The 19,103-nt window shown below is 54.6% G+C and overlaps 1 protein-coding gene across 1 annotated transcript; it reads left to right on the forward strand.

The window, feature by feature from the left end:
* Positions 1-8,168: 8,168 nt before the first annotated feature.
* RXFP3 (relaxin family peptide receptor 3) lies at positions 8,169-17,000 on the forward strand. The gene is made up of 2 exons (XM_045571537.1): positions 8,169-8,173; positions 15,459-17,000. The coding sequence occupies exons 1-2, from the start codon at positions 8,169-8,171 to the stop codon at positions 16,981-16,983; spliced, it is 1,530 nt and encodes a 509-aa protein (XP_045427493.1). The 3' UTR covers positions 16,984-17,000.
* Positions 17,001-19,103: the final 2,103 nt, after the last annotated feature.

Here is a 19,103-nt window from a genome sequence, read left to right on the forward strand (position 1 = left end):
GTCCCCTCCTCTCTCCTCCCGTCCCGCCCGCCGGCCTCTGCGCATCTTCCTGCGGGACTCCCCCCGCCCCCGCCCGCCCCGCCCCGAGCCCGCGGCCGGCCAAATAGGGGAGCCCGGGAGCCACCCTGGGCGGGACTCCGGAGGCCCCGGCCCGGGCCAGCCCGCCCGGCCCAGCGCAGGCGGGAGACCAGAGCGCAGAGGCCGCCCGCGCCCCCCGCCCCGCGAGCCCCCGGCTCAGTGCTGCCCCCTGCCCGGCTCCCTCCTCCCCATCCCCAACTTCTCCGGACTCCCTCCCTCCGCCCACTCTCCTCAGCTGGGCGAGCTGGGGCTCCCGTGTGAAAAGGGATGACTTTTCCCGCTGCCCAGTCCCACAAAGGGGTCGGCCTGGCTTGGCCTTGGACCAGGCCCTCCTGCTGCAGAGGGTGAGGACACCCAGTGGTAGGAGCTGCAGTTCTCTCTGGGCATCCTGCCTCTGTTTACCCTACAGCCTCCCCAATGCACCCCAGGGGAGCGGAGGGAGAGGAGGAGAGAAGGGAGGAGGAGAAGAAGGGGAGGAATAGGAGGAGTTGGGGGAAGGGTGTCATCCCCAGGAGGTGTCCTCTCTCAGGGCACTCCAACAGGCTGCCCGGGGGAGGGGTGGCCCTTCAGAGGTGACACTTCACACCGCTGAGAGAATGCCACACGCCAGGGAGCTTGCTGGGCTTCCTGAGAACTCGCTGCCATAATCCAGCCAGGATTTTGCACCTCTGGACTCAACAGGCCCCTCACTCTGTTCCGGGGAATCTGGCCCCGTGTTGTTCTCCGTGGCTCCCCGCCAGCCACATGCATCCAGCGAGAGGCTGGGGATGAGCTCATCCAACCAGAAAGGGACTGGTGACCTTGACTGAAGGAGGGGGAGGGGGCTGAGGGCAGGGGGAGGCAGCCAGCTCAAAGCAGTGACCCGGGCGGGGTGGTGCTCACAGCCTGGGAGGAAAGGCTGCAGAACTTCAGACCAGACACATTTGCAGCCCACATTGCCATGGTGTGCTAGTTCCCACGGTGGCCACCACAGAGCCCCGTACACCTGCCAGCTTCGAACACCACAGATGTATGGCCTCACAGTTCTGGAGGTCAGACATCTGAGACAGGGTTCGCTGGGTTAACACCCAGGAGATGCTGGGGAGAATCCCTGTTCTCGCCTGTTCCATCTCCTGGAAGGGCTGCCTGCACCCCTTGGCGCATGGCCCCCTCCCCTCATTGTCGAAACCAGCGATGGCCTGTTGAGCCTTCTGTGTCACATGACCCTGTCAATATCTCTTCTCCTCTCCCACCCCCCCCTTTCCACTTATAAGGACCCGTTGGTTACCCTGGGCCATCAGGACCCACCAGGCTGATATCCTGGCTGATGAAATGCATCATCTTAAAGTGAGCTGATCCGCAACCTAAATTCCATCTGGGTCCTAATTCATAACCCAACGTGTAATAGGACATTTTATGTGCTGTCCTCAGGTGCTAGTCATAGGAAAGGCCAGGGCATCAGTAATGCACGATATCCAAACAGTGTGTGCCCAATAGGCTTCAATGAGGACAGGGTCACCTGGTGAAATCCCCGCCAGCCAGCAGTACCAGCCTGAGTCTCAGAGCGAGGAAACACCAGGCGAAAGGGACCTGCGGGAGAGGCTACAGAACAAGCGGCTTTCTCTCTTCAAAAGGCCGTGAGTCAAAGGAAACCTGAAAAACGGTTCCAGATGAAAGGAGGCCGAAGGGATGGGACAACCGAAGGCAGCTGAGCTCTGAATCGGGTCCTTTGTCATGAAGGACATCGCTGGGACGATTCCTTTGAAACCTGAAAGAGGAGAGGGATTGCATGGCCCTGGGCTCCCTGCCAGTCCTGATGGCAAGGCTGTGGTTCAGCGGAGACCGCCCTTGTTGGTTAGAGAGACACGGATGGTGTTAGGAGTGGTGGGCCCTCTGGTTGGCAGTTTACTCTCAAATGATTCGGAACACAACACGTTCTTTTGTTTCTTAACGTCATTGCAACTTTGCTGTAAGTTTGAGATGGTTTCTAAATTTTACAAAATCATTAGGTGTAACTGTCTGTTCTCATTCTTTAAATCATTGAACACTCGGCGGAGATGCCGTCAGAGTGGAAATGAGAGAAATGTGATCGGGAGAAGTCAGCAGACAGTGATGTGCTCCTGTCTGGTGGTCTCTGCGCTCCCGGGCTGACAGCTGTGGTGTCGCCATTTTCAGACCGGGCATGTGTTGGTCCTGGACCCCATGGCCACCAGGCCCTTTATCTTAGTCTGTCTTAGAGATCGAGTCTGAATTTAGGAAGTGTCTACTGCTGCCAAGGAGAGGAAGAAATTGGGAAGGAAATGCATCGGGGAAACTGAGTGCTACTGCCTTAGCAAGAAAGAGAACACTTCATGCCGAGACCGGTTTGGCTCAATGGATAGAGCGTCGGCTTGGGGACTGAAGGGTCCCGGGTTCGATTCCGGTCAAGGGCATGTACCTTGGTTGCGGGCATATCCCCAGTGGGGGGTGTGCAAGAGGCAGCTGATCGATGACTCTCTCTCATCGATGTTTCTAACTCTCTATCTCTCCCTTCCTCTCTGTACAAAATCAATAAAATATATTAAAAAAAAAAAAAAAAAAAAGAGAGAACACTTCATCCACTCAGTCAGCACTGTTTATTGGCTTCTGTCTGCCTACTATGTCCACACATTAAGAAGGTAGCCATGAATAACACAGTCAAAATCTCCTTCCTCGTGCTTGCACATGCTCTAGTGTGGGTGTGAGAGACAGAGGAATAGAGAGAGACAAACAAGTAAATATACAATAGATAAGGTAGTGATAAGAACAGTGGAGAACAATTGGCTACAGACAGGGAGGATTGGGAGGGCAAGCTCCTGTTTTACATACGGGGATTACTTTTAAGGAGTGATTCACTAGCTCAAACCAGAAACAAGGGCAGGAAAGGCGTCCTGATTCCACCTACTCAGCTTCGTAGAAGGAAAGAAATGAAAGAGAGAATGCTAATTCCCCTCACTAGGTGATGCAGCTCAATCATTGTCCATGCCATCCGCCCTGACTGGAGAGTCTCTCGTGGAAGGGTGGTCAGGAAGGGATGAAAGTGCCAAGGAATGTCCACAACCCAAGTTTACCCCACTCTTAATGTCTTCTTAGCCACTGAGGTCAGCCAGAGCCTGTGAGTGGCCTGGCCGAGGTTCTCCTCCTAGAGGAGCAGACCAGCTGAGGGGCAGCGGTCCTGACACTGCCCTGATGGTTCTCTCTGCTCTTTGGTATCCTCCTGGGGTCACTGAGAGCAGAACAGCAGCTGTGCCCCAGGAAACTTTGAAGGGAGCAAAGAAGATTTATTAAGGTAGCAAAAAGAATACCTCATAATAGTACCCACTCTCCTTAGCACCTTGAGAGGTATAATAGGCATGCAATACACTGCGCATCTTTAAAATTACAATTTTATGTGTTGACATATAGGCACTGTGACACCATTACAATTACGTGTCTGTGCGTGTGTGTGTGTGTGTATGTGTGTGTGTGTGTGTCCAGAACTTTCCTCCTGCTCCTACCACACTCCAATCACAGGTATCCCTGTCTTGCTTTCTGTCACAGGAGAGGCTGTAGCATTTATAGAATGTTATGTAGATTGCATCATACAACACGTACTCGCTTTTGTCTGCCTCCTTTCCCTCAGCATCATTATCTGATCCTGGATGCTTGTCCACCCGCTGCTCCTGTTCACTCTGCGTAGTGTTCTATCGCATAGGCCCACCCCAGTCAGGCTGTCCATTCACCTTGTCACTGATTTCCCCGTTGACCATTGGGAAATTGAAGGAGAGAACACTTGGACTCACAGCCTAAAGGCAGGCGGGAGTGTGACTGCTACGAGTTCACGTTAAGGATCTTCTCTCACAACCGAGGAGCAGGGCCCCTGTGCCCCAGCAATTGCATGTCAGTGGATGGCATGTGTTTCCCTTCAAGACCGAGTAACTTTAAAACATCCACATCAAACTAACTTTAAAAACGGCTCTGCCGCTCACCCTGGATGAAGATAAAGTTCTCTTTATGGTTTTGCAGAGTCTCAACAGGCGTCCAGGCAGCTGGGTTATCGAGAGAAGGAGGCAGCGGCCTTTTGATTCCTCAGCACAAGGAGCACCAGGCTTTGGCAGCCCTTTCCTGGGACCAGGGGACAGGGCCGGGCTGGAGGCCTTTGCTAACCCTCACCCACCTGGGCCACCCTGCCAAACGCTGCCCCAGGACGGCCTCCTGTGCTGCTTCATAGCCCCTCCCAGTGTTATAGATGACACCCCAACACACATGTTAGTTACCTCTTGGGCCCTCCTGCTTGCTCTTCACCAGGTCTCCCTGTAGAGGGCACCTGGGAAGGCACATGGGCATTAATTGTTGCCAGCTGAGACAGAGAAGATTGGTAGAGCCACATCTAGACATTTCCCCAAGATGGCAGAAAGTGTAATCAGCTTGGCCTTCATATCAGCCGGCAGGGGCAGGACTAGATATGTAAATCCAGGCATGCAAGAGCCTATTTAAGAATGCAAATAAGTTGGTGATAACTTCCTGGTATTGGGATATAAAATAAATGCACTGGGAGGGGTAGTCGTCATTGTCTTGCCTCTCCATCAGAGAGGATGGCGGCCCACCCAGCTCCCAGCTTTAAATCTATTTCTGTGACTTCTTTCTTTCTTTCTACTATTTCTCAATCCCTGGCTGCCTCCACTTAGAACCGGTTCGTTCATCTCTCTTTCAGTGCAGGATTTGGAAAAGAGAGACCCCCGCCATGTTTGGCTCCTGCCCAATCAGGCCCCTGCATCTCCTGACAGGCCTCCCAGAGCCAAGCGCTGCACTGGAACAGCTCCCTGCTCCCTGCTGTAAGGCAGTGGCCGCGATCAAACCCAGCTGTCCTGACTCACCTTCCAAAGGTGTGTGTTGGGTGGGGCGGAGTGGAGATGGGGGAGGGGATTTGTATATAGTGGTGGAGTCTGTGAAACCTGATGTGAGAAAAGCACAAGGGCTGTGTTTACTGATCACATGCGATCGAGGGTAAGGCCGAGAAATGTCTGTGAAGGACGCTGGAAAGAAGCGAAGCCATCAAGGGCTCAAGCGGTGATTAGAGCGTGGGCAGCTGCCGCCTGTCGGGCAAGCAGACTGAGGTTAATGAGTCTTGTGATTCGTGACAATTGATTTTCCACTTGATTACAACTGTAAGTACAGGGACCCTGTTTTATTCATGTTTGCATTTCTCTCAAGGAAAAATGCTAAAAATGGATATTTGACCAGAGGATGGGCGGGTGGGTGCCCAGTGGGGAATGTTCTGCATATGACCTACTCTGAGGTCAAGGAGACACCCCTCTGTTCCTAACCCCACCTGGCCTTGGGGGATGGATCCTGGCTTTAGGATGACACTGGTCCCTCCTCTCTTTGCCCTCGTGGATAAAATACACTCCTTCGAAGATTTGCCGAAAGTGAATGTAACTGTTTAAACCGCCAGTCACTTCAGCAAGAAGAGGTTCGCTAACATTCACCTAAGAGGCTCTTGTCCCAACAGAAACACCATAAGCACCTCAGCAGAGGTGGGCACTGGCCATTGCTGGGGCAGGGGCATTGCTCTAGGCAGAGGCTGAGTAATGGGTAACAGTAAGGCTCACATCATTCGTTTGCCTTCTCAGGGAGCATCATATAATCAAAACAGAAGCAGGGAAATGCAGTTCACAATGAGAAGAAGCAGTACACAGAAACAGAGAGAATTAGTAGCTGAGGGTATTTTGAAGTATGGTAGCAATCATACTTAGGTAAAAACTGCTGTTTAAATTTTAACCCTGCTATTCTGGCTTCTGCACTCACTTACTTGCTTAAACAATAGGGTAGTTGCCTCAGCTTCCAAATTGAGATATGGAGGCTAAGGCAGTTTCCCCGTGTCTGTAAACCAGGACCACAGGAGATGGAGTCCCATCGACTCAGTAGCTCCAGGAGTTGAAATTGAAGATGACCTTTAGAGATTAACTTTGCTCATCTCTGCTTCTGTACTATCTGCTTTCAAAAGATAGGTTAACATTCCAAAGTCCAGCAGGATGTGGCTGGGAATGACGCTGTTCCCAGCCTTTAGAATTTAGAATTTAGAACAAAGGAAAATTTTTGTGGTTTAGACCTTTAAAAGGACTGCCTACACCTGGAATGGTGCAGTCTTGAGTGTGGACTCCACCTGTGTGTGGTGCTCTCACCGCCATCCTGGCCAGTTCAATAAATCCTTGCCTGCTTTATTTATTTGTTTGTTTATTTATTTATTTATTTATTTATCAATTAGCCTTCAGTGGTCTTATTTTGACTCCAGGGTTTGACCCCAGAACATTTTTTAAGTTACAATATAATAATTACATTTTATAGGTTTAAGAAGAAGAGTATGTTGAAGAGAGATATAAAAAAAGACTCAAGTCAAACTTCTAGGGTTTAAAAAAAGAACAATGTCTGAGAGGAAAACTACACTACACTGTATCCATAGTTTATTGGACACTGCAGAAGAACATATCAGTGAGCTTGAAGATGTAGCAACTACACAAAATTAAGTTTAGAGGAAGGGTTGTATAGTTCTTTTGTTTCTGCTTACACATAACTGTGCCTGGCAGAGTTTTCTATGAGATGGACATGCTTCTTTGAAACCTGCTAAATGAGATGGTGGAGAGGGGACCAAGATCAGCCCTGCCCCCCTTCAACAGGGATGGAAGTGGTGGAGTGCAGGGGCTGATAGTGGAAAACATTTCTCACCGGCATAAATGTCTGACCTGTGCGGGAACGCCAGGATGGCTCCTCTGATCCAGAGGAAGTGGAGCCAGGAAAGGAAGGAATGCAAATGCCAACGCTTGCTGAATATGACGCAACTGGGAGAACTTAGGGCCAGATGCTCTCATCTCATCCCTAATTGTCATGGCCAGCCTAGAAGGTCACAGGTGGTTAAAGTGACCAGTGCCGTCCTCAAAACAAACAAACAATGGCAACCGGGAATCTGGGGCAAGGGCTAGTAGCCTTGGCCACCGGTAAGAATAACCTGGGGAACTTTGCAAAAATAACATGTGGATCCCACTCCAGACCTGTTCAATCAGAATTCCGAGGGGAAGACCCCACAGAATGTCTCTGAGCCCCTCAGGGGATGCTGAGGCAGCTAAAGGAACAGCATCGATCTGTTATTCTGCAGCTGGAGTGTTTCTCTGCTTTGTTTTTTACCTCTGACAGGCAGGCACGCAGAATCTTAGAAGGGAGCAGTAGCCTGTCCCCACCCTCTACCTCTAGAGGCACTGTCTACCTCCTCTCACATTCTTTTTTTTTTTTTTTTTTTTTAAATATATTTTATTGATTTTTTACAGAGAGGAAGTGAGAGGGATAGAGTTAGAAACATGGATCAGCTGCCTCTTGCATGCCCCCTACTGGGGATGTGCCTGCAACCAAGGTACATGCCCTTGACCAGAATCGAACCTGGGACCCTTCAGTCCGCAGGCTGACTCTCTATCCACTGAGCCAAACCGGTTTTGGCTCCTCTCGCATTCTTGTGATCTTATTACCTGAGCTTCCTTAAGGGGAAGAGTGGCTGACCGTTTCTTTGTAAGTGTGCTTCAGAGTAGGAGTTGGGGGAGAGCTACTTCTTTGTCTTAGGACAATGGTTCTCACACTTTATCAGAATCACCTGGAAGGCTTGCTGCACCCTGGGTTTCTGGGTTTTCCCCAGAGTTTCTGACTCAGCAGGTCCGGGTGTGGCCTGAGAACTTGCATGTCTAACAAGCTCCCAGGGGCCGCAGCCACTGCTGGCCGGGGCCTCATTGTGAGAACCACTGTTGGGTCAGCCCTGGTGTGATCTGGCTGCCTTTTCTCTCAACAGTGAAGGAAGCAGAGTTTCAATCATTAAAGAAGGACTTGCTCAACCCAGAAGATGGAGCCCCTTAGGAACAGGACCGGAAGGAAGGCTGCAGCGGTCAGAGGGCTTCAGAGCATCCCAGGTCAAAGACGACTATCTGATGTCTTATGGCAGCAGGGCCACAACCTTGAGATACTCCACACAGGATCCAGAGCTGAGCTCAGCGTGAAAAACAACACTGGCCGTGGAGGTGCCCTCTCTGCTAGGCCTCTCGGACCTGGCCGAGCAGTGACAGCGGGGTGCCAGCATGGCGTGAGGACCAAGGACCGTGAGGACCAGGCCCTCCCTCTCTCCTGGGGACGGCTTGAGCCTAGGCACAGCCCCACGGAAGAGCTGCAAGTCTCCAAAGTCCACTGCTCTTGACTTCTCTCCAACGTAGGGGCGCGTTAAGCCAGGTTTAATTTGATTTAGAAAAGTAATAAAATGTGACCTTGTTTGCTCTCAGAAAGCTATCCACTAACCCAGACTTGTTTTCACATCTTCTGATGAATCAAGTTCCTGTTAGCCACACAATCGTCAAGTTGAGAGTGTGTGGAACATGGGGAGCGGGGCTGGGAGAGCGTTTGAGCCGAGTTTTCAGTTCATGGTGGGGTATTCCAATGGGGGATGGCTCTCTGATTGCTGAAGGGTCAGGAAAGGGATGGAATGGATGACTCATTCACGGGTTCAAGCTGCACACAGCTTTCCAGGCGCTGCGTCAGGCACGAAGGGTGCAAAGTGGATGAACCGTGGAGCCCAGCCCTCTGGAGGCTTAGAGGAGGGTAGATGTTTGTTACCGTCTGTCTGAGACAGTCATCGCGCTCTGATAAATGTTCACACACCATCCTATGGGGACCAGAAAGGATGACTAATTCTCTCTAGGAAATATTAGGAATAACAAAAATCTTCCAGAAAGGAAATGATGCGTGGGCTGAGCTTTGCAGGACAATCAGATCACCAGGCAGACAACAGGGATAGGAGAGAAATGGCCCTTAGGCAAAGGGAAGATGGTGGACAGAGAAGAGGGGAGGGAGCTTGCTGATAGGGGAAGACAGTGGGCTGAGGGTAGTGCCTCTCCGCAGAAGGGATAGTGCAGCCAGTGGAGAGATGTTGATAATTGCAGAACAATAGACAGTGGGGTCAATTTGGAAGACCCCATATTCATATTCGGCTGGTGTGAGTGAGAGAACAGAAGTTTTTAAAAAATGTTTATATATCTCCATCCCTATTGACTAACCTCTGCCCCAGTCCTCCTGAGTAAGGCTACCCTGGCCTGCTTGAGACTCCGCCCCTCGTTTCTCTCTCATTTAGCACCTAGAAAGCTAATCCCTGGCATAGCAGGAGCCCTCTACATATTTCTGCTCTTATGTTTAATGTGTCCATTCTTCTTTCCTTGAAATTAATTCATTTGTCTTTCTCTGGTATCTTCAGTTGGAAGCTCAGGTCATTGATGTTTAATGGTTCTTTTTAAATTTTTATGTATGTATTTATTTATTAAATCTTCATTGTTGAGAGGATTACAGATGTAGATGTCTCCTCTCCTCTTTTTTCCCCAGAGCCCCCTTCCACCTGGTTCCCACCCACCCTAGGCCCTTACCACCCTATTGTCTGGGTCCATGGGCAATGCATAGAAGTTCTTTGGTTAATGTCTTCCCTGCCTACACTCTCCCACCCCCTGAGATTTGTCAGTTTGTTTTCTTCCCTTTATTTATTTATTTTTTAAAAAGCAGCTATGGCCATAAATTTCCCCTCTAAGTACTGTTTTAATTGCATCCCACAAAATTCGGTATGTGATAATTTTATTGTGATTTACTTTAAAATATAATTTTATAACCTACAACATTCTGTAAATGTTAGTTCTTCTTTACTCACGAGTTGCTCAAAAATGAGTTCTTAATTCTGAAACATTCGTGGACTTCTAGTTTATCATTCTTTTGTTGATTTCTGCTTTCATTGGTTGTGCTCAAAACACATGTTCTGTATGCTTTCAAAGCCTTTGACATTTGTTGAAACCTGGTTTTGGCCTGTATTGGTGAATGCTCTATGTGTACTTGAAGAAAGTGTATATTTTTGGTTGCTGAGAGTAGAGCAGAGACTTTACCCTTAGGAGGTGCCCCTTCTGAGGTTTTGCTTGAAAGCCTGGGCTATTTTCTTAGTCCTCTCCACCTGGCTAGGCTTGACCTTCCATCCCCATTGCACATCCCTGTGTAGTTGTTGACATATCTACTAAGCTGAGTAGCCCTTCCAATCCTGTCTTCTGTTGGGTCTGGGACAATTTGCCACCCCACTGTGAGCCTTTAAGATGATCCCAAATGACTCTTGTCTTCTAGTCTTCATATTGTAAAATTCTCCTCTGTTTTATTGTGGATTGGACCTGGTGACTCATATCTGAAGAACAGAAAATGGCTGGAGTGATGCTTCTGATGGCCTAAATAATAAAAGCATGATATACAAATTGACCATCATTCCAACACACAAGATGGCCACCCCATGTGGACACAAGAAGGCTGCCACAGATGGCTAACGAGGGAGGACAGATATGGGTGATCAGGTCAGTAGGGGAGGACAATTAGGAGGAACCAAGCCTACAGGGGAGGGCAGTTTGGGGGAACCCAGATTTGCAGAAGAAGGCAGTTGCGAAGGACCCAGCCCTGTAGGGGAGGGTAGTTTGGGGGGAACCAGCCCTGCAGGGGAGGGCAGTTAGAGGTGAGCAGGCTGGCAGGGGAGGCAGTTAGGGATAATTGGGCCAGCAGAGGAGGGCAGTTAAGTGTGACTGGGCCAGCAGGGGAGAGCAGCTGGTGGTGACCAGACCTTCAGGGGAGCAGTTAAGCATAGATCTGGCTAGCAGAGTAGTGGTTAGGGGGTGATCAGGCTGGAAGGCAGAAGCAGTTAGGGGCAATCAGGCAGGCAAACAGGCGAGGGGTTGGGAGCCAGCAGTCCTGGATTATGAGAGGGATCCCAAATTGGAGAAGGTGTAGGCTGGGCTGAGGGACACCCCCCCCCCCCATGCCTCTAGTTCAGTTATAAAAAGACTATACCTTTCATGCTGCATTCTCTCTTGCTCATCACTCACCCTGGTGGAAAGTAGCTGCTATATTGTGAATTAGCCCTGAGGAAACTTCCACATGGGAAAGATCAAGGCTAAACCCTATCATGTGTGTGAGCTTTAAGGAAGCTTCCTTGCCCTCCCACTAAAGCCTTCACTCAGGTAAAACCGCAGCCCCACCTGATAACTTGACTGCAACCTCATGGGAGTCCCTGAGCCATTGACAGGTGCTGCACCCACATCCCCGCCGACAGAAACTGAGATAATAAGTACTTGTTTTAAATCATAACGTTTTACATAAATTGTTATTTATTGAGAGGTAACTTATACAGAGAAAAATAGAGAAATAATGAGAAGTAGATGAATTTAGGAGCATTTCGGTTTGGGGAGATTTGCTTTTGTTCTTGAGGAGATGCTAACAGGACCTACTAGACTGGGTTATATTGAACATGAGGAGTAAAGAATTGCTCTTGAGTTTAGCTTGAACATCTAAGTGAACAGTCATGCCATTTACTAAGATTGAGAAATCTGGTGAAAAGTCAGCAGCCAGGTAGAACTGCCAAGTAGTGCTTAGGATACAATTCGGGTGCTCCGAGGATTAAGGGCGGGGGATCAGATTTGGAATATCACTAGTACCAGCCTCACTGGTGTGAGCACCGGGTGAGATGATGCAGATAAAGCGTTTTTGCAAAGTACATCCAGCTTTCGCCTGTAGTAGGTAGCATTGTGTCCTCCAAAAGGCATGATCACATGCTCGCCCAGTGCCTGTGAACATAACCTTGTTTGGAATGAGGGTCTTTCAGACATAATTAAGATGAAGTTACACTGAATGAAACAAACCCCAGTTCAAAGATTGGTGTGCTTATAAAGAGATAAAACACACACACACACACACACACACACACACACACACACGAAACTGTTATCTGAAGACAGAGGCAGAGATGGGAGTGACTCAGCTACACACCAAGGATTTGCCTTAGAACCATCAGAAGTTAAGGAGGGCCTGGGCTGCTGTCTTCCACAGAGCCTCCAGGAGAAAGCAGCCCCACCAACACCTTGATTTCTGACTAGCTTCTGGGATGTTGAAGCAATAAGTTTCTGTTGTTTTAAATCATCCCATTTGTGATCATTTGTTACAGCAACACTGGGAAAGTAACCCAGTGTCCAAGTAGATGTGTAATGTGAATAGTTATCTTTGCTTCTATTATTATTCATATTGTATCGTTGTTGTTGTTGTTGTATCTCCAAACACCTAATCCTTGGCTTTGCACGTAGTAGGACGCCAGGTCATCATTATGGTAGACTATTTGCATCCCAGCAGTGTTCTCTGAGGGTCACACTCGGGAAGGGCGTCTCCTGAGACTCAGTCTGGTGCTTCTGGCTAACACGCACTGCCTAGCAGACCTCAGGAACACATGGCCCTCTTAGCCCAACAGGCAAGATGTCACCTGCTGGGCTTAAAACTGATTTTAGTGAAATTTAGCAAACCTCCCTTCTCTTCCTTTGCTTCCCGTCCCACTGTGCGATAAACCATCATTGGACACTAATTCTGCTCCGGCACTTAAAGTTTTTTACATGAAGAGTTAGAAAAGGAGTAAAAGTTCAGATGTTCCCAAACTTGGGGGGGGGGGTTAGTCTCACAGGGAATAATGTGCTTAAAATGCAGAGTCTTGGGCCCCTTTTCGATTCCACTGAGAGTCAGACTCTCTGGGGCTGCTTTGGGGCTAGGAGGAGCCTGCAGCTTCCCAGCTGACTTTGATGTCACCTGCTCAGCACCTGTCCTCAGGATATTTGAAACCACAAAAATGCATGTCAGGAGACTGGGTAAAGGGCTTAACAGTAAACCCCCACTTCCTTGTTTTGCAACAGCACTTGGAAATAGTATAGAGGGGGAGGGATTTAATAGAGAACTGGAGGGTAAAAGATGAAGTGAAAAGAGATCTTGAAGGTGAGACTATCAAAAAGGAGATGTGAGGTGTCCACAGAAGCAGACTGTTGATTGAAAGTAATAATCCGGGCAGAGAGCTGCACTTTTCCTCATCAGAATGGTTCATGGGAGTGGGTGGTTTTTTGTTTTTGCTTTTGCTAAAGCCCTGGCGCCCCCTAGTGGGAGAGACAGCAGTTCAGAGTCTACTAGAAGCGTATTCTCTCCAAAGTGTTCTTTTGCCTTGGAATCAAAATTGTTTCCATTTCTTTTCATAGGCTTTGGGCACTAAGTTCCTTTTCCACTACATTCCTTCCCTTTCTCCTCTGCTTCAAAGTCACAGCCTCTTTATCTGTCAGTAAAGTCGAGAACCTATCAGGACTGAGGACAGTTATGTCTCAATTTAGTTCCAGACAGTAAGGAAAACATTTCAAGTTTTCGTAAGTCCATCCCAAAAAGTGTCAGCTGTCATTGAAATAAACCCCAGTTTGGGAAGTCATTAAAGTGATCTACACTAGTCCCCTTTGCCCAAAGGAACACAGAAGATCCCTTAGAATTTGCTTCCTTTGGCCTGGAAAACACCTGGCAGAGTTCTTATTGTAATAGCAGTGGAAAGAGGGAGCTGGTGACCCAGAGCACGCTGTGTGATCCTGTTTCCGCTACACTGAGGCAGAGAGAGAGCGGGTGTGTGTGTGTGAGGGGAGCGTTTGTTGAGGAGCTTTGGGCTGAGAGCTGGCCGGGGAGTATCCGACGTCTGTGGATTCGGCTCACCGATTGATGTTATGCTCTCCGTAGCTTCCGTCCTCAGAATACACCGAAGCAGAGGGTAACACTCAAACCCAGACTTTTACTGTGGGAAGACCCTTTGGAAACCCTCACAACCACAGACACCAATTCAAGTGGTCAGATCATTGAAGGAAGCCAAGTGAGGCTGGCTCTGTTGTGTATTCAGCGAGAGCCCACCCTCTGGCTTGGGGGCTGGGCATGAAAAGAAGCCATGGCTGTTCTTTTTTTAAATATATTTTATTTATTTATAACAGAGAGGAAGAGAGAGGGATAGAGAGTTAGAAACATCAATGAGAGAGAATCATCGATCAGCTGCCTCCTGCACACCCCCCATTGGGGATGTGCCTGCAACCAAGTTACATGCCCCTGACCAGAATCGAACCCGGGACCCTTCAGTCCCCAGGCTGATGCTCTATCCACTGAGCCAAACCGGTTTCGGCCATGGCCGTTCTTAAAAAAAAAAAAAAAAAATGGGCAGGAGATCCTATCGGGCACGTTCAGAACCACACTTCATCAAATTTCAAAGAGAAAGTGGGAGCAAGGAAGGAAAAAAATCCAATAAACACGTTGGGCAATAAAATAAAATAAAAAAAAGAGGGGGGTCGCAAAGCAAAGCAGACGGTCTCCCACAACACCGGAGAGTAAAAGGTTATGGCATTTCCCCCTGAGACTTAGGAACAGAAAGGGGGAGCGGCGGGTGGGCCCTGCCTGCTGCCCACCTCCCGGCCTCCCGGGGCGGGCGCCGGGTTCAGCACCTCGGAGAGCGCCCCCGCCGCCGGGTCCACGCATGCTCCGTGGGAGCGCGCGGCCGGCGGTGCGGGCGCCGGTGCCGCTGGGCGCGCGGTGGGCACCGCGCAGGGAGCGGAGGAAGCGGAGGCGCGGGCAGCGAAGGCGACATCCACAGACCTCCGCAGTCAGAGCGGGGAGACGGAGCTCTCCGATCTCCTCTCCTCCCGAAGGACAGAGACCCGCCGAGCCGCAGAGGAGACCCGCCGAGGTACTGGGAGGAGGAGGAGCGGGCCCCGGCCAGCGGACAGCGCGCTGGAGCCCCAGTGACAGCGGGGACCCCGGAGCCGCCCAGGACCGTCGGGCGCCCGCCGATCGCCTGAGGAGCTGCGGTCCCCGGCTCTCCTCCTCCCTCCGGAGCAGGAGCTGCGGTCCTAGGCTCTCGTCCTCCCTCCTCCCTCCTCCCTCCGGAGCAGGGGCCGTGGTCCCCGGCTCTCCTCCGCCCTCCGGGGCAGGCGGAGCGCATCTCCCGTCTCCAGCGCCCCATCCGCGCGACCCCGTTCCGAGGCGCCCCATCCCCGAGGCGCCCCACCTCCGAGGCGCCCCACCTCCGAGGCTCCCCAGCTCCGAGGCGCCCCATCCTCGTGGCGCCCCATCCCCGAGGCGCCCCATCCCCGAGACTCTCCACCTCCGAGGCGCCCCATCCCCGTGGCGCCCCATCCCCGAGGCTCCCCACCTCCGAGGCGCCCCAGCTCCGAGGCGCCCCATCCCCGAGGCGCCCCAACTCCGAGGCGCCCCACCTCCGAGGCTCCCCACCTCCGAGGCGCCCCATCCCCGAGGCGCCCCAACTCCGAGGCGCCCCACCTCCGAGGCTCCCCACCTCCGAGGCGCCCCATCCCCGAGGCTCCCCAGCTCCGAGGCGCCCCAGCTCCGAGGCGCCCCATCCCCGAGGCTCCCCAGCTCCGAGGCGCCCCATCCCCGAGGCTCCCCAGCTCCGAGGAGCTCCAGCTCCCAGGCGCGCGCTCCGGCGGCTGCTCCGGACGCTCCCCGCCCGGCCCGCGCCCGCACCCCAGGCCCGCACGCCGGGAGCCGGACGCCCTCTGGGTCTGGTCCCCGGAACATGCCCTAGAGGCCCCCGCACCGCAGGTGGCCGCTGCCGCCCCAGGAGCCACCATGAGCGCAGCCGCGGGCGGGGCAGCGCTGGCGGGACTCTCCGGGCGGGTCCCGGACCCGCTGCGGGAGGCGGAGGCCAACGCCAGCGCCAACTCCTCGCTGCCGCCGCGCGGGGCCCTGCGGTGGGAGCTGGGGCCGGAGCCCCCCGAGGGCGCGGCGGCCGGGCTCCTCCCGGGCGGGGGGCCGGGGCCCGGGGACGCGGCGGAGGCGCGGGTGCGGCTGCTGCTGAGCGCCGCCTACTGGGCGGTGTGCGCGCTGGGGCTGGCGGGCAACCTGCTGGTGCTCTGCCTGCTGCGCTCCCGGCGGGCCGGCCGCGCCTCCGCCATCCGCCTCTTCGTCACCCACCTGGCGCTCACCGACCTGCAGTTCGTGCTGACCCTGCCCTTCTGGGCCGTGGAGCACGCGCGGGACTTCCGCTGGCCCTTCGGCGGCGCCATGTGCAAGCTCGTGTCCCTGGCGACGTCGGTGAACATGTACGGCAGCGTCTTCTTCCTCACCGCCATGAGCGTGGCGCGCTACCGCTCCGTGGCCGCGGCCCTGGGGCGCCGCGGGGGCCGGGGCTGCGGGGGCCGGGCTGCGGGGGCCCGGGCTGCGGGGGCCGGGGCTGCGGGGGCCGGGGCTGCGGGGCCGGGCTGCGGGGGCCGGGGCTGCGGGGGCCGGGGCGCCCGGGCGCTGTGCGCGCTCATCTGGGCGGCGGCCGTGCTGGCCTCGCTGCCCAACGGCCTGTTCGCCACCGCGGTGCCCGTGCTGGGCCAGGAGCTGTGCCTGCTGCGCTTCCCGGGCCGCGGGCAGTTCTGGCTGGGCCTCTACCACCTGCAGAAGGTGCTGCTGGGCTTCCTGCTGCCGCTGGCCGTCACCAGCCTGAGCTACCTGCTGCTGCTGCGCGCCCTGGCCGAGCGCCGCGTGGCCGCCGCCCCCGGAGGGGCCCCCGAGGCCCGGGGGGGCCTGGCCGCCGCCGCCAGCGCCCGCAGGCGGTCCCGGGTCACCCGGTCGGTGAGCGTCCTGGTGCTCGCCTTCTTCCTGTGCTGGCTGCCCAACCAGGCGCTCACGGCCTGGGGCGCGCTGGTCAAGCTGGGCGCCGCGCCCTTCAGCCGCGCCTTCTTCCTGGGCCAGGCCTACGCCTTCCCGGCCAGCGTGTGCCTGGCACATGCCAACAGCTGCCTCAACCCGCTGCTCTACTGTCTGGCGCGCCGCGACTGCCGCCGGGCGCTGCGGGCGCTGCTGGGCCGCCTGGCCAAGCCCTCCCTGCCCGGCCTGGCGCGCCCCTGCACCGCCTCCACCCGGCCGGACCCCGGGGACCCCGCGCCGCCCGGCCCCGCGCCCCGCCGGCCGCCCGCCGAGCCCGAGCCGCGCTTCTACCCGCCGGGCGCGGTGGTCTACAGCGGAGGGCGCCAGGACCCGCTGCCCAGCAGCTCCGCCGGCTGACCGGGCGCAGGGGAGAGGGCAGGAGAGAGGAAAAGGGGGTGCCTGCTGGGGGCAGGGGCAAAGGGTTGGCTCAGACCGGGAGGCTTCCAAACCTAGTGGAGAGGAATCTGGCGGGGCTGGGGGGCCAGGTCAGCCTCTGGGGGAAGGGAAGGAAGGCCACGGACCTCCGCCCCTTCCCCAGGCACCTCTCCTGGCCTCAGGCCTCCGGTGCTGGGCAGGTGGGGGACCCCCTGCAGAGGAGAAGGCGCTTGGGGCGCCAGGAAGTGTGGCTCAGCCAGATGGAGCAGACAATCCAGCGCATTTATTCCAGCGACTTTTCCGGAGCCCTGGAAAGCGTCCTCTAGGCGTATCCAGCGGGGCGCCCACCCCAACCCCTCTCCTCTGGTCTGGCCAGGGGGCTGCCCCGGGGGGAAGGTCTGATCTGCATGGCCTTGCGGGCAGCCTGGAGTTTGGGGACAGGAAACTTTTCCCGTTGGGAGAAAGGAGTGACAATCGCTGCCCCAGGAGGAAAGCACGCGAGAGGCACCCCCTGGGACTTAATCATCCCATCAGGCTCTGCTGGACCTCAGGCTCTGCTGGACCGCTGCCCTCCCATGGCCTGGGCAAAACAACTGTATCCTCGGAGCAGAGCCATTGGCTGGGGCTGGGGGCCGTGTGACTATGGGCTGGATAGAGACCTCCTCGGCTACTGCCTCCAGGAAAGGGGCTCACGGGCTCCCTTAGTAACAGCAGGAGGTGAATGCGGCCCCAGGAAGCCTGGCTCTGGCTTCTCCTGAGAGCCCCTTGGTGCCTGGGACACTGTGCCCCCAATCTGTGCCCTGCAGATGGGCAGCAACTTGAAGAGGTCTCAGTAGAAATGCTGTTGTGAGGGGGGACTTTGAATATTTAAGTGTGTGTGTGTGTGTGTGTGTGTGTGTGAGAGAGAGAGAGAGAGAGAGAGAGAGAGAGAGAGAGAGAGAGAGAGAGAGAGAGAGAGAGAGAGAGGATGTTCTAGCTCCCTTCCTCACCCCAGCAGCCCGCCCAGTGTCCATCTGAAAAGAGCTTCGTGTGTAATAAAGCCCATGCCCTGTGGTTGGCCTGAGGTGACTGATTCTGACTTCTTGGGTCTGGGTAAGATGGCCCTTGGCTGTGGACACTCTCCCAGCGGGCCAGTCATTCCTTTCAAAACCTTCACACACACACTAGCCGTGTGTCTGTCCTGGGGGGACGGGGAGGAGACACACACTGAACCCAGGAAACATGCCCTTTGCACCCCTCCCAGAGGGCCAGGTCGGGCAGGCACATGTGGGGTCTTTGAAGGATTCCCCCAGGCTCCCCTCGGTCAGCCGTGGCCTTGCTCCCCTCAGTGGGATGTGTGCTGGGGAGCGGGAGGAAGGCAGGCTGGGAAGACAGAGAAGTTTGCCGTGTGGCTCCCCCAAAAGAATGACTGTACTTGGGAATGGGTGTATGGACAGCACGCAGGGCCTGGCTGGTGGCAGGCTGGGAGAGGGACCTGTGGGGGGAGGGCCAGGCTCAGAGGCCGAGGGGGAACAGCAGGCTCAGGGCGGGGAAGGCAGCCCCCTCGGTGTGTAAATTATGGGGGGCCCGGAGAAAATGGAGTGCCGGTGCTGGCTTCCTGCCGTGTGTCCTGCAGGAAGTGGGAGCAGCGGGAAGGGGTGCCCACTTTGGTGTAAGCCCCCACCCACCCCACACACGGACTAGAGGTGGCCAGATGACAGGGCGGTCCCAGACGCCCACCCCCAGCCAGGCCCGCCACAGGGCTGACAAGCCAGGAGCTGCCGAGTGGCTCTTGGAACGAAAAGGAGGCAATTAGAGAAGCAGGCAATCAAGACAATTGCAGCGCCACCTGGAAGCCGGAGCAGCAGCAGGGAGAGGAGGAGGGTGAGCTAGGGGCTGCAGTTGGTTTGAGGCCCCTGGAGAAGCTGGGAGGGAGGGGGAGGCCCCTGGAGAAGCTGGGAGGGAGGGGGAGACCCCTGGGGAAGCTGGGAGGGAGGGGGAGGCCCCTGGGGAAGCTGGGAGGGAGGGGAGGCTGACGCACAATGACTAGGGGTCCGCTCTCTGGCTGTGCTCTGAGGCTGGTACTGCCCTTGGACCTCCAAGGGGTTTGATAACTAGGGGAC

This window comes from Pipistrellus kuhlii, unplaced genomic scaffold (assembly GCF_014108245.1).
Source record: "Pipistrellus kuhlii isolate mPipKuh1 unplaced genomic scaffold, mPipKuh1.p scaffold_m20_p_4, whole genome shotgun sequence".
Lineage (NCBI taxonomy): Eukaryota > Metazoa > Chordata > Mammalia > Chiroptera > Vespertilionidae > Pipistrellus > Pipistrellus kuhlii.